This window comes from Pyxicephalus adspersus, chromosome 6 (genome assembly GCF_032062135.1).
Source record: "Pyxicephalus adspersus chromosome 6, UCB_Pads_2.0, whole genome shotgun sequence".
In the NCBI taxonomy this organism is placed as follows: Eukaryota; Metazoa; Chordata; class Amphibia; order Anura; family Pyxicephalidae; genus Pyxicephalus; species Pyxicephalus adspersus.
Genome location: NC_092863.1, coordinates 6,399,589 through 6,414,728, shown reverse-complemented (window position 1 = coordinate 6,414,728; position 15,140 = coordinate 6,399,589). Strand labels below are relative to the sequence as shown.

Here is a 15,140-nt window from a genome sequence, read left to right as displayed (position 1 = left end):
TCATCTTGGAGAGCTTTATTAAGTCAGGCCTGTTGCATATATTGCAGTAGTCTGTCCTTCTTTTTTGTAATGTGTATATAACATGCTCTATATATGCAAATAATTAATTCTAATCTTGACTATTTTTCAAATAAGCCCCTCACAGTGCATCTACGGGGAGGGTTGTGAGAAGGCTCACAGCCAAGAAGAACTGCAGGAATGGATCCTAAGGGTGAAAATCAGTAAAAGGAACAAGCAGGTGGTGGAGGAAGAAAGTCTTCAGTCCTACCGGGACCGACTCCTGCAAGAATGCCAGCACAATAGCACTGACAACCGAGTGGTAAGTAATATGTAAGGAGCTGACTTTTCATGGGGACATCATAATACTACAATGGGAAGTAGATGGAGACACGTAGCACTCCAAGGTGACTGAAGACATGACCACACCAGGGTGAATAGGAACACCTTCACTTCAAGATAGGTACACCAGGCATTATTCTGTCCGTTTTGGTGTATTGGCAGCCTATTTACTGTAAATGAAGAAAGTTAATTCAACACACCAGAACAGAAAGGTGGTGAAATATAATAACAACATACCTCATTTGCATTAGACCTTAATAAATTTGTAATGTCATAACATTGGCACTACATTTATTATAAATCAGCATGAGCCAAATACTAACTGAACCTGTTGTGTTTGTTGACACGGACAATTAGACAGTAAATTGTGTAAATATACAGAGTATGAAGAGTATTGACAAATGCAGCTCACAGCCTTAGACAACAGAGTTCTTGGCACAGTATAAAGTTACTGACAAGCTGAAGAAGGTGGCTATTTATTTATTCATTCATATCAGCCAATGAGCACTTACACCAAGCAAAAGTCATATCATATCATATCATATGGAGAAAAGACAGATAGGTGAACAAAATGTTTAAAATCTATTTATTTGGAGAAAACTTTTGTATGTCTGTTGTTATTCTAAAGCACAATTTATTTATTTTATGTTTTTGGTTTATGAAAGCATTTAAATATACACTTTTTAATTCAGGATTAGTGCAGGATTTATTTCCTCTTTATTTACTTTGCTAAGTATTACTCTTTTCCTGAAGGCAAAAGAAAGAACACCCCAAGGAAAACTTAATTCCTGTAATATTTAGAAGCTGTAGAAGTGTGTAACTCCTTGGTCCCCTGCATGTATGTACAGGCTGGGCATTCTCATTCTGGATCATTGTGTGTATCATTAGGGTAACAGGGTCCCTATTGAATGTACAGCGCTGCGTAATATGTTGGCGCTATATAAATCCTGTTTAATAATATTTAATAACAATAATAATAATATGTGATACAAAGACTACAGACCCACCTATAATTCTTATGAGAGCTAAATAAAAGGCTGCAGTAAATTATCTGAAATTTAGATCATTTGAATTTTTAGAAATATCATTTTTCTCCACAGCTTTCAGAAGAAGATGAAGGCATTGAAGGTGTTAAAGTTCTGTGTCATAGTCCTTTGAAAATTCAGTTCAAGCAAAAGCCAGTAAAAACAGTGTGGAATTTTACTGTTAATTCCAAGGTAAGAAATGCAAAGAAAATAAAATGATTTTTATTTACAAAAAAAAACAATGAAGTGCAAGCTTTATGCTTTGTCTTTAGTAGCCAATTCATTTGCATTCTTGAAGTATCATCTATCTCTAGCAAAAAGATAGGCTACGTTCATTCTGATGTCACCAGTCTACCAGTATTGAATGGATAGCCTGCATTCTCAGTGATGTCACTGGTCTCTAGGTAAAGGATAAGTTCCATTCTAGTGATGTCACCATTTAAAAGTTAAATACTAGGTTGCATTCTAAGTGACTTTTCTGTTCTCTTTAGACACTAGTAAAAGGAAGGGCTGTAATGTGAGTGATATCACATTACAGCCCTTCCTTTTACTAATGTCTAAAAAGAACAGTGTCTGGTAAATAGATAAGCTTCTTTCTCAGTGATATCACTGGTGTCTAAGGCTAGGTACACACGTGCAGGGCCGATATCGGACGATATTCTTACGTGTGTACAGCGCTTGTCATCTATTGTCTGAACAACCGTCATGGCAGATGCACGGACGATGAACGATCCTAATAGAAGTGAAGGGTGAGAGAGTGCAGCAAGGTGCCGCTCAGTCATTTTCCCCCTCCCCATAGAGCAGAACAGTGCTATATGTACAGCACTCGTTCATGCATCGTGCAGTCGTTAAATCCATGAAAGATCCTTTCCAACAACAATTATTGCACTTGTGTATATAGCCCAATGAATGAATAGACAGTATTCTAGGTTATGTTACTTTTCTCCAAGTAAAGATTAACCTTCTTTACTAAAGAAGTGCCCAGACACCAGTCAGAGGATGGGGTATATTCTCAGTGATTTTGATATTTCAATAATAACTGAACAGGCTGCATTAAAGTGGAATTAAATTCATTACTCCTCACTCCATCTCTGGCACCAATATCTTCTCCCAGTCCTCTTCTGGGTCTTCTGCCATCTTGATTAGGCAGGCCGGAATGACATAACTCTTGCTCGCATTCATTCAGGGCAGCAAGGCATGCACAGCACAGTATGAATTCAACAGAAGGCAGGTAGGTTTTTTTTAGTTTACAATGGTTGTAACCCTGCCCAATTGTTTATTTAATTTCAATTTCTTCTGTCGAGCTTTACTATCTTTAGTGGATGGATTGTAAGCTCTACCAGTAACCGTTGATTTATGTTACTATAGATGCCACTCCTTCATGTGGCTTTGCTGAAGATGGATCCTGGAGCTACCTTCTCATTAATAGCACAAGGATTGCCAGATTTCTGCCATTATGCCCCTGGCAGCTATTTCCAGGTTAGAGGCTCCCGGACACATCGCTACAAAATTGAAGTGCACGCTGAATTCTCTGTATTTGGAGTCTTTGAGAAGTGGTTGACTTTGGACTTCGGAATCCGCCCAGTCTTGTTGCAGAAGATCTTTGTGCAGGTTGGAGGTCTGGGAGAAAATCACAGTCATTGGGAAGGGGTTCCAGAACAACATGGCAGCCCAGTAAAGTCTTCTGAACGCTGGAACCCAGGCAAGCAACTTTGTTTTCCTTGCAAAGAGAGAACACAAGAAGAAGAAAAACTTTTGGACATGTACAAACCTCCATCCCTGAACCCAAGTTACGGTGGGAGAACTACAGAACGGCAGGCACTGACAGGGGAAAGTTATCGGGAGGTAATGCATATAAGGCTACTTCAAGAGGAGGCTGCTAGAGAGGAAGTGATAGCCAGGTAAGGTCAAATGATATACAAAGACACCACACCTAAAATGTAAATGGCCTTGCATGTTCCAGTGTGGTTTAAACATTATAATTAGGTTGTAATGTTTTTGGACTGTTTTCAATATCAGGTGGTTTATACATTCACATGCAAGTTTGTGGGCCTGCAAAACCAACTTGAACATGTCTGAAGGAGGTCAACAGTAGATCAAATGCACCTGTCATAGAATTGTGAATGATCTCACAAGCACCTCAAAATGATGCCATCAACACAAGTCCAATGCACAACAACTCAAGTCTTTAGAACTCACATATTATATCATAAAAAAAAAGGTTTAGGATAGTTCAGGTGTCCCAGCCTAGTTGCTGATGACATGTAGAGCTTGCTTCCACTGCACTGGGGTATAATTCGAATCCAATGCAAAGGAGTGCAATAAAGTAATATAAAAACTTGAGTTCTTTCCAAAAGCTTGTTTTCCATCTTTTACTGTGCCCACCCTCTCTCCTTAGAGAAATGTTGGCTTTCGAAAATTCTAATGCCTGTCAAAAATGATGCTTTGGCTTCAAAGAGGAACTTTAGATTTTACAATTGCCAAACAAGTGCCAAACAGGCAGACTTTTTTATGACCAGAGAGCATCAATGTACACGCCATCTTTAACTCAAGAAATATTTGTTAGGAGGAAGCAACTCTCTGTTCATGTGCAGGAGTTGCTTTGTCCTGGCCCAGCCAATAAGGAGGCTGAAAACTTGGGGAAATAAAAAACAATGGAAAAACAGGTTGGAGATGCAATGGAAGGGAGAGTTGGGATCACAACTCTGGGGAATATCACTGTGCAAGTGTCATAATGTGCAAATATGCTATTCATACTTGTTCATGTGACAAAAGCTCCCATGCACTCACAAAATTTAGTTTACACTTATTTTTCTTTCCTGACTCTGAAGTGTTGTTTCTAGTGTTTCCTCTGACCTGCAACCTAAGAGAGACACAAAGCAGAAAACAAAACCAAGAGGTTGCAGAGTGATCTATCTGTTTGTGGCAGAAGTGTGTAAATCTTAGGTAAACGCAAAAAAAGATTGCACGATTACAAAATCTTTAGCACACTATAACAATAAAGAACTGTTTATTTTTCTGTTTGTCTGGAATTCCACTTTAAAACCTACTGTTGACTATAGTCCTTGTATTCTTTAGGTTAAACATGAAGATCGATGTGACCTTGAACAAGATGCTAATCCTACCAAATGAGATGAAATGTGCACCTCAGGGGGAGCTTTTTGCAAATGTGCCCCTTCCTAAGGGCCTGGCGAAAGACACAGAAGAGGGATACTTGCTACAGAGATCTGTGTCCACTGCCCTGGTGGCTTCCAGCCCTTTGCAGGGCAACAGAGTCTATGAAGTTCACATGGAGGCTAACAGTGATTTAGATAACTCTGTTTTGCTCCGCTTTCCAGAGCGATGCTGTCGTGACTTGTCTCTTCAACATGAATCCTCTGCTAAATTGGAAATCCAATTCCAGCTTGACCGACTGCAGTTCTGCATGTATCATGAAGCAATAGAACGTCTTTTGGATGTGACATTACTATTACCTGACCTAAGCAAATGTAGTGTGCCGGCTTCTCCAGAACAGATTCCCTGGGGCAACAACAAGCAAAAAAAGGCCATATCCTACATAGCTGGAATGGTGACGGGTAAACAACCTGTGGCACCCTTAGTCATTTATGGCCCTTTCGGTACTGGAAAAACTTCGACCATGGCCAAAGCTGCCCTGCAAGTGATTAAACAAGCAGGGACTAGGGTGCTGATCTGCACGCATAACAACAGGTACTGACTGAAGGAAACGCTATAATAAAATAATGCATTGTATTAGACAATTGTGATGTTTTATGTTGATACAAAATCTGTTTAACAAATATATATTTTTAACACTTGGGCGCAGGAGAATCAGTGTTACTGTTATTAAATGTAGACATCTTGAGGTACTAAAATCCACTGTCAAAGGTGCGCAGTGTATTAAAGGGAGCTCCATGTCCAGGTACCAGGCATGTTTTAACATGCCTGGTACCTGGACATGGAGCTCCCTTTAATACACTGCGCACCTTTGACAGTGGATTTGTAGAGCAACTATAAATTACTGCTGCCTAAATGTGATATTACAATAGATCTACTATTATATTAGTAGTATATATATATATATATATATATATATATTATAAATTCAATATTTTATATTTACTGTTACTATAATATACTTGCTGTTGCTGGATCATTGGGCTATGTGTTAACCAGTACTACTCTACAGTTATAGCTTTTAGATCATTGTTTTGTGACATTTTCTGCTCATGGAATCTCTACCTGTATGGGAGCATTCTTCTCCTACTTTTCTGTGTTACTCCTGGTTTTTTTAAAACAACTAAAAACTCCTTTTTTTATTCTAGTGCTTCCGATCTATACATTGAAGAACATTTCCATCCGTATGTGGTATCTGGTCACCCAGAAGCCACTCCATTACGAGTGAAGTATACCAAAAGCCCTGTCAACAGGACAAACCCAATAACTTTACAGTACTGTTCCCTCAGTGATAACAAGTCCTGCTTTGTAATGCCCCGCAAGAGTCTTCTGGACAAGCACCGCATCATTGTGACAACTGCCGTCATGGCCAGGGAGCTAGATGTACCCAGAGGTTATTTCAGTCATATATTACTGGATGAGGCAGCACAAATGATGGAATGTGAAGCTCTCATACCATTATCATTAATGAACCACAGGACACGGGTGGTGGTGGCTGGTGACCACATGCAGGAGACCCCAAGGTTCTTCAACCGAACCAGTACAGAAGAACACACACTACTAACTCGGCTTTTCAGTCATTACCAGGGTACAGACTGCCCAGCAGCCAAAAACAGCCGCATCATCTTCCACCAAAACTACCGCTCCGTACCTGCCATAATCTCCTTTGTGTCTCGTTGCTTTTACGTTAGACGTGAAGATGCTATTGAGGCTTGTGCATCTGAGCCAATGGAACCTCCCCAAGGATGCCAGGCCCTGGCCCTATTCCATGTGCATGGTTTTTGTGCTGCTGAAGGCAATTCCTGGCAGAATGTGTTAGAAGCACAGCAGGTGGTGGAAACTGTCAAAGATGTTCTCCAACGATGGCCAGAGAAGTGGGGAAAAGTAAAAGGAAGCAAAATTTGTGTGGTATCTCATGGAGCTCAGGTAAAAAAATTTGGAAATATATTCCTAATCCCTATAAATAAGAATTGATTGATCTTTTCAGCAATTTTTCTTCCATGCTCATGATTTGACAACACAGACCTTTAGGTATGCTAACCTTCGTTTTCCTACGGGATCATATTTCTTATTATTTACTTTTGTAACCTCCCTGAATTGACTTTAGTTTACATATGATTCTTTGTACAGGCACCATTTTTGTCCACACCATTTTCCAGGTCCTAGGTTAGGGTAATATACACACAAGTCTGCATTAAACTTTAGCTGATAAAATTGAAAATAATTTACACAGCTCTTTATTAAAGCAACTATTGCCAGAACACTATTTGTCTCTTGAAATTTCCTGTGCCACAGAGCTTTATGTTAACAATGGACAGGCTGGTAGGAATAGAGTGTAGGGTAATGACCTGTTCAGTCAGAAGGCCAAGTGTAGATAGAAGACACCCCTGTCCAATGTCACACTAGTGATCCAATCACTTCTATAGCATTTGGTGAGGACACTCACTTGCTTTGTATGTGTCATCTCTTTGCTCCAAGTTTAGCACCAAGGGATCGCTCCTTCAATGCTGTAAATACTGCAAAGATTATATCGCCAGAAAGAGAGCAATACATTGCTCATTCAGGCAACAAGGGACTGCCACATGCAAGCAAGTGAGAGTTTCACATTCCTGCTGTGTCCGCCTTAGTGATTCTACCATTGACGGGCTGTTGCCAGCATTACAAATATCACATTTGCATTATAACTTTGGCCTAACAGTAAATAGAGTCATCTGCTTCTCTGACCTGTTTTATGGAGCTTTGTAGCTTAAAACAAATTTGTTTGCAGCTTAAAAAAATGTTTGCAGGTAAAACAGGTTCTTTGAAATGTATCATTTAAAATGTATATTTTGTCCAAGTTTTTCTTTGTTATGGCTAGATGAGAAAGGGCTGAACCTATTAGGGAATTTATTTACTTTCCGGCAAGATTTCCTTTCATTTCTAGATTTCCTCAAATTGAAAACAATTAGACAGCTCTCACAGTATGAGGCATTCTGAATGATTTACCCTCACCCCCTGTTCTGGTAAAATGTCTATTCCTGTTCTCTTTCTGTTTTGGTGACAGTGGTCACAGTGGGTGAATTTTCCCAGCACAAACACAGAGAGCAAACAAAAAAATGATAAGGGTTCTAACCCTTACCATTCTACCCAAAAAAAATTGTTTCTTTATATACACCATTATTTAAGAATTTTGCCGCTGGATATAAAATTTATGGTTACACCTCTCATCCTTTACAGGTAAAACTCATTCGTCAAGAGCTACGCAAAGTACGACTGTTTGATATCACTGTGACCAACTATGACAACATTCTTGGTGAGTTCCTGGTACCAAAGTTTTAGTGATTATTTTAGCTGGAACCTTATGCTGCATGGAAAACATTATATTGCAAACACCAAGGTGATTTTATTACCTAACGTAAGCATTTCATGTTAAACGTACCTTCAGGGCTTATAAATAACCAGACTGCTAGTACACAAATGTAAAATTCCAAAATGTATTCATTTAGGAGCAATCTGTATTTTAAAATATGTCATTTCTAGACTCCACAGACCCCAAAGATGAAAAAGAAAAGTTTAATAGACAAATGAGGGTCATTACATGTAATTATTGCCCTGATGTTTTGACTTTACAATCTTACCCTCTATAATTTTTTTTGCAGGACATGAGTTCCTTGTAATCATTCTAAGCACCGTACGATCAATTGACAGCCTTCCTACTCATCCTCCCACCTCATCCACTTTCAGCCTTGACTTTTTCTGTGATCCACGAGTTCTTAACACCATTCTAACACGTGCCCGTGCCCAAGTCATAGTAGTTGGAGATGTAGTCGGCTTATGTACTTTTGGAGCTTGTAGCCGTATCTGGCGGAGCTACCTAAGGGAGTGTGTGGAGGCAGGCAGTGCCTCCCCACCAGACCTCAGTGTTGAGGGGATAAAGCAGATGGCATCTGACTTACAAGCTTGGAGGCAACAGGATGATGAAGATGATAATGAGGAAGACAGTGACTCTTGGACAACTGACGTGGACATTAATGCTGAAGATGCCATCCTTCAAGAGATGTTGGACAGTAAAAATGAGGCATGTGTGACTGTGTCTGCTGAAGGAATGTTGGAAATGAGACCACCAGTTACTTCTAAAAAAGATGTAGTCAAATATACATATTTTCCCTCACACACACTTGAACAATACTTGATGATGCAGCCCAACATTTACAAAAAGTGTGTACTAGTCAAGGAAGCTTTCGACCGCGGCTATGCCGTGACCCTTGATGAGCAGTCACCCCGTCATATTGCTATTAATGGACGAGAAAACTGTGGTATAGGGTTTGGTGGTGATCAGGTTGTTGTTGAATTGTTTCCAGATGTCCAACCAGATGCAGGTAAAGTAGTCGGAGTACTTATTACAAGTGAAAAAAATCGACGTTTTGTTTGCATGATGGAAACTTATGATTCTAGCATCATGATTCCTGTTGACCGAACTGTCACTAAAATTTTTTGTCCAAAATTTAAAGAGAAGCCAAACTTTATTCCAATCCGTGAATATAAGAACGGTTGTATTAGGACTCTACGCTATGAGAAGGTGACACAGGAGATGAGAAAAAATTCAGTTTTTTTGGTACAGGTTATCCGATGGAGCGAGGGTTTCTACTACCCTTTGGGCATCGTAACTAATGTTTTTCCATGTGTATCAACCTTTGAAAAGGGGCTAGAATTACTAGATTTGGAATATGGAGTTGAAAATAGTAATATGTACCCCAAGGAAGCTTTATCTGAAGCCAACAAGTTACCAGAAACTATACAAACAAAAGACAGAAAGGATTGCAGAGAAATTTTAACCTTTACTGTAGATCCTTTCAGTGCCAAAGATTTGGATGATGCCATCTCCGTGCAGGACAAAGGTGATTACTATGAGATTGGAGTTCACATCACAGACCTTGCAGCTGTAATTCCAGAAGGTAGTGACTTAGATAAAGAGGCAAAGAGGAGAGGCGTCACCTTTTATTCACCTAAGTATGAACCATTCCACATGTTGCCACAGAGATTGTGTTCTGACCTTTGCAGTTTAAAGCCACATTGTGAACGGATGGCAATTTCCCTGTTTGTACTAGTGGAGAAAGAAACTGACCAAATGGTGGAAGGTCACTTTTGCCGCTCTGTAATCTGCTCTAACCGTCAGCTGTCCTACGATGAAGCCAACTCCATTCTAGAAGCTGAACGTGATAGGCCACTGACAGATAGGCCACAGACATTTGTCACCATAGAGGGTTGTCTCTGCATTGCAGAACACTTCTCAAATGTCCACAGAAACTTCCGCTTGGAGAAAGCAGCCAATTACAAGCAGCCTGATGAAGACTGCCTGCCAGGATCCCGGGATGCCCAGAGGATGATTGAGGAGCTCATGATCATGTACAACAGTTGGGTCGCAGAGTATTTAACAAACAAAGATCAATGTAAGAATCTGACCCCTGTACGATGTCAAAACTCTATAAACTTTCAGAAAATTAATGAGATGAGAAAAAAATTTGAACACCTTTTACCTTTTTCTAACTATTTGTCACATCATCTGTTGATGGAAACTGAATTACCAAAGCCATCCTCCGAGCAAAAACTTACTATGTTATCCTCAGTATGGAATCAGCTGCAGGATCCAACTATTAGCCATTCCAAAATTACAGACCTTCTCTCCACGGATGATCTGCATCCACAACTAAGCTATGCCGTTAGAGAATTTAGAAGTCAGCTTGGTCGCTCATTTTTCACTCGTTCCTGCACTCTTAATGCCAACGGTCATTACTCCCTACAACTTTGTGACTACACGTGGGCCTCGTCACCTCTGCGCCGATACATAGACATTGTAGTGCAAAGATTGCTCCAAGGGATTCTCACAAATAACTCAAACAGAGTCTTAATGATTTCTCCAAACGACATTGACTTACTGTGCCTTGACTTTGACAGGAAGGTTAAGCGCGAATCATCTTACGAGAAGAGGGCACACGCAATGAAGTTAGCTTTGTCATTACACAAAGTAGTAGAGCAAAAAGTGGCAGTGGTCATGACAGTTGATCCTAGGAATCGAAGTTTTAAAGCGTCCTTTCCATTAAATGGAGACTCAATACCCAGCCCAATGGTACTGGAATACTGCCATCTTCAGCCAGAGAGGCAGCCAGAGCCTACTGAAAATGGTCTGCGTTTGTCCTGGAGACGCCGTGTGTACTCCTACATTAATCACAAAGATGAACCTTTGAGAAATCTAGCTAGAACCGACATAATATCTTTTAATTCATTTGCCTGGCATGAAGCAATGAAAGCAATAAGTCAAGGAGAAGCAGAAGAAGCCATGGCATCCCTAAGGCAAGGTAAAGAGAAATCTGACACAAAGAGTATTTTGACTCGCAGCAGCTGTGGGCATTATATGGAATTAACTCTTGAATTGCGGGCTGGTGAACCTCTTCCTATCCAACTCTGCACCGTTATTGAACGTGGTTTCCCAAGCCCAAGTCCCCAGCTTTGCACTCTGGCCCCAGGAATCCAAGTCTGCCTGGAGCATACATCTAGGCCTGTCGAGTGCTTTTCCAGTTTTGCAAACCGAGCACCTCTTAAAACCTATCGCAATATAAATGAGTATCTAATGGTGTGGCTGCCACTGTGCGACATGGAAGCAGTAGAGGCTGCAGTGAGAGAGGGGGCGGCTGTACTGCTGAGAGACGTACCAGTCAAATGGAGACAAGAAGGAAGTTCCAAGAAAGCGGTGGGTCTAAAAGGCACCTTTACCTTAACCCCTTTACTCATCAAGGAGTGTGATCTGGAAATGGACTTCCAAAATTGCTACCTGTGCATACGATTAGAAGGACTGCCAGCAGAGAAGACACATAATCTTTCCAATTTGCAAAACTACACATGGGTGGCCCATGGCATAACAAAATACACCAGTTCTGTCTCTAAAGAAGAAGATGGTCATGTTGACTTTCTGATACACCAGTGTAACATGAACGAAGTTCCTGAGGAAGCCTTGAGATCTGGAGAACCCTTTACCTTGGAGATCATACCTAAGCTATTGCCGGACATGTAAGCATTTCTGTTGTTTATCTTTTCTTTTTTTCAGCCTTTTTGTTTTCTTGTGTCTTTGTTTATCTTTTTCATTGTATCAACTATAATTCATATCTATCATATCTTTACTCGCCTTTTGATTATCTGTATGGGTTTATTATGTCTAGTCTCCCTATGGGTCCCTTTAGGGTCAGTTTCACCCTTTTAGATTCAGGTATGAATTTTCTATTGCATGTTGAAGCCTACTGGTTTTGCTAAGCAAGCACCTTTGTTTAAGCAAAACTCCAGACTTACCTTTAGTCTTGTACTGTTAACAGGCCCCTGTTTTCTAATTTCTTACTCTCACTTCACTGCAAACGTAGTATTAAAAGACAGAAGGAGAGTTCAACATATTCCTTGGCTGAAGGACATCCATTATCATCTGGGTTAGGAGTGTCCCACTCCAGTCTTCAAAGATCAGAATCAGCACATATTGTTTTGCATTTGCAGCTAGCAAAAGTTACTGTAGTAAAGCATGGTTTTACAAAATTCAGAGAATTGCTGTTTATTTCAACTTTGTAATCCTTGGGAACTTGAGTCAGACACCACTAATATAGCCCTTCCTTCCCTAGTTTTACTTTCCCTGACCTGCCCCCTTTTATTTATTGGGTTTTGGCTATTTTACTCATTGATACTCAACACCACATGTGGGCATTACCATGGTTAGTCCATGGTTAGGACACCCCTAATATAGCCCTTCCTTCCCTAGTTTTTCTTTCCCTGACCTGCCCACTTTTATTTATTGGGTTTTGGCTCTTTTAGTCATAGATACTCAACACCACATGTGGGCATTACCATGGTTAGTCTGTATTCAAATTCTGCCCTATACCCAACACTCTAAACTGCCATCTACCCATCAAAGCATTAGAATATTTGCAAGACTCTTACCAAGAGGCAGTCGACTGTTTGCACCAGGGCTGTGGGCTCCTTAGAGGAGTAATAAGCTGTAATGTTTTCAGGAAACATGTACAAAAATGAAAAAGTGATCAATTGGGATACAAAAAAGTAAAATACAGCCGTTTAAACTTCAGCTTTAAATGGCTTGATTAATAATCACCTTCTTAGTGTTTTCCTCCTTCTCCTTTCTTTCACAGCTCTGAGCCTCTTGGAGTTTTCACAGCATTTCCCTACCTCTGTTATGTTACATTGTTCAGGCTTGGCAACGACCTGTATATTATTACCAACTAACACCTAAGCCTAAAACTGAACAAACAGGTAGGTGTAGGTGCATACATTAGAATAACACATCTTCCAAGAACACAATACAAGCTGTGTATCAGGTCACCATTGTTTTCCCCACTGTATAGTGGGTGCAGCTATATAAATATCCATGGTCAAGCCATAGTTGAGACATGAGACATCTTCTCATGTAATCTATGGGATTACATGTTAGAAATGTTTTAAGTAAATAGATGCTGACTGATTTCTTGGCAGACATTTCACTGCATCTGTGCTCCTTCCATACAAAATCCAAATCAGTAGTGGTAGGCCCTAGCACCCAAGATAATCTTGAAACATCCTGTTTTATGATCATCCCAATTGTGAAGTACCATAGGGACTTGATTTATTACTGTATTTCATCTTTGATTCATTGTCTATCTTTGTGTCTTGTTCCTTCTCTCCTTCCATTTTTTTTTACTTGCCCTTTTTTTTCTTCCTAGACGTAAGGAAAGAGCTATTAAAGGACTGAATAAAGCATCAGAACTCACAAAGAGTATTGCGCTCGGCAAGCAAGTTCCAGACATTGGTTGGTAAACAGGGCACTTATAGTATATATAAAAGTATATTGTTTCTTAAACCTTAAAATCAGCCTCAAATATTGGAATGTATTGCAAAAAGTCAGGTATTCTCATTTAACATTAGTACCTGACCGAACAAATGCCTCTTTGGTTAAATAGACACTAATTTCTACAGGCACACTAAAAAAACTTGAGGTCTGTTATAGCCACTTATAGGGATCAAATCCATCTTATTGCCAATGGTTTTCAAATATAATTTGCAATAAACTCATATAGATGTGATGGTCACCTGAACTAGACTAAAGGACAAGGACAAGAAAAAGTATGTGAACATAAACAACACAGGAATATTGTATTTGGTGTGCAAGAGAACCTAGTGCAAGGTTTAGGACAGGTATCAGAACAAGTTGAAGGTAACTGTGAGGGATTTTATATACAAAGGCTTGACAAAAATAGACTGACACTTAAAGGACATCCATGTAAAGAAAACAGTACAATTCTGAGACATAATAGTTGTCAGTACAGATATACTGTAACTATTTTTATGCTTGTATATATATCTTTATACATTAATGAATGGGGCTATTAATAAAAGCTTTGTTTTATCCTAACTTAGGTCTAAAAAGTGACACATTTAGCTCACCTAAACAAAGCATTCAATAAGCATTAAGCAGTTTTTTTTGGAGCAACTAGAGCACCCCTTACATTTAGTCAGGGATTGGGATAGATAATAATATTAAGAGTTATGGCTTTTTAGTTAAACTTTAAAAATTACATATATAATATAATCTATCACTATTACAGCAGTTTTTGTTTTCCTGGTTCCGCTTACAACATAATGTTATTATTACCAGTTGATCTGACGACTACATGAATGTGAAAATGTGTTTATGTTACTTTTTACAATTGCTCCTTTTTATCTCACAGTTTTTAACAGAAATTTTATACCTCAGAAGTCATTTGCTATCCCTGAAAACCCCCGTCCACTTAATACAAGTCAGACAGAAGCTGTGCGCAAAGCCTTGACTCAGCCCTTCACCCTCATTCAAGGACCCCCAGGTAAGCGGTATCATAGAATATGTATGTATAGATAGTGTTTGTGCCTAAAAAATATGTTCCTTGAGGAGTCTACTTCTCTGATATAAATTGTAAGTAAACCATAAGTACACACATCAAATAGATAGATAGCTATAGGTCTCATCAAAACCATTTGTTTCTCTCCTGCCTCTGCAAATTACAAGGCACAGCATTGATGCCTAATTGCTTTTCTTTAATCCCAGTAAAACTACATGTCCCAGAACACCATACTTGCAGTTCCCATTAAAGCTATAAGAGGCCACCCGTTCAAGTCCAAATAGCAAAGCACAATTTTTACTGATTTAAGGATTTGGCATAGGCTGGAGACATGACCGTAACTTGTTTAGCGACAGGTCTTTGTCTATTGCCTGGAGCTATTTTCATAAATAATCTGCAGAGTAGAGCAAAGCTGACACAAAAAATAAATAATTTAATAAATAAACAATATAGTCACACAAGGCTGTTCTGCCAACAAAACCCCAGTTTGTACTATGAGGATTTTAAATATTCTTGTTTCTCATCTAATGGCCATTTTCTCCTTTCAGGCACTGGTAAAACCGTAGTCGGTGTTCACCTAGCTTATTGGTTTCATCATGTAAACCAACTTACAGAGTCAGGCATGGATAATGAAGGGGAAGAAGAAGAGGTGGCAGGCCGACGCATCCTCATGTACTGCGGTCCATCAAATAAGTCGGTGGATGTTGTAGGTGGTAAGACATGA

General features: G+C 39.6%; 1 protein-coding gene across 1 annotated transcript in view; it reads left to right on the top strand.

Moving 5' to 3' along the window:
* Positions 1–15,140, top strand: part of HELZ2 (helicase with zinc finger 2) — a 36,332-nt gene that overhangs the window by 10,024 nt on the left and 11,168 nt on the right. Inside the window, exons 6-15 of the mRNA XM_072414321.1 lie at positions 136–319; positions 1,440–1,556; positions 2,733–3,265; positions 4,443–5,072; positions 5,687–6,464; positions 7,755–7,830; positions 8,177–11,582; positions 13,265–13,350; positions 14,270–14,401; positions 14,965–15,129. Of these exons, the coding sequence (XP_072270422.1) occupies positions 136–319; positions 1,440–1,556; positions 2,733–3,265; positions 4,443–5,072; positions 5,687–6,464; positions 7,755–7,830; positions 8,177–11,582; positions 13,265–13,350; positions 14,270–14,401; positions 14,965–15,129 (6,107 nt within the window). The remainder of the gene's footprint in view (positions 1–135; positions 320–1,439; positions 1,557–2,732; positions 3,266–4,442; positions 5,073–5,686; positions 6,465–7,754; positions 7,831–8,176; positions 11,583–13,264; positions 13,351–14,269; positions 14,402–14,964; positions 15,130–15,140) is intronic.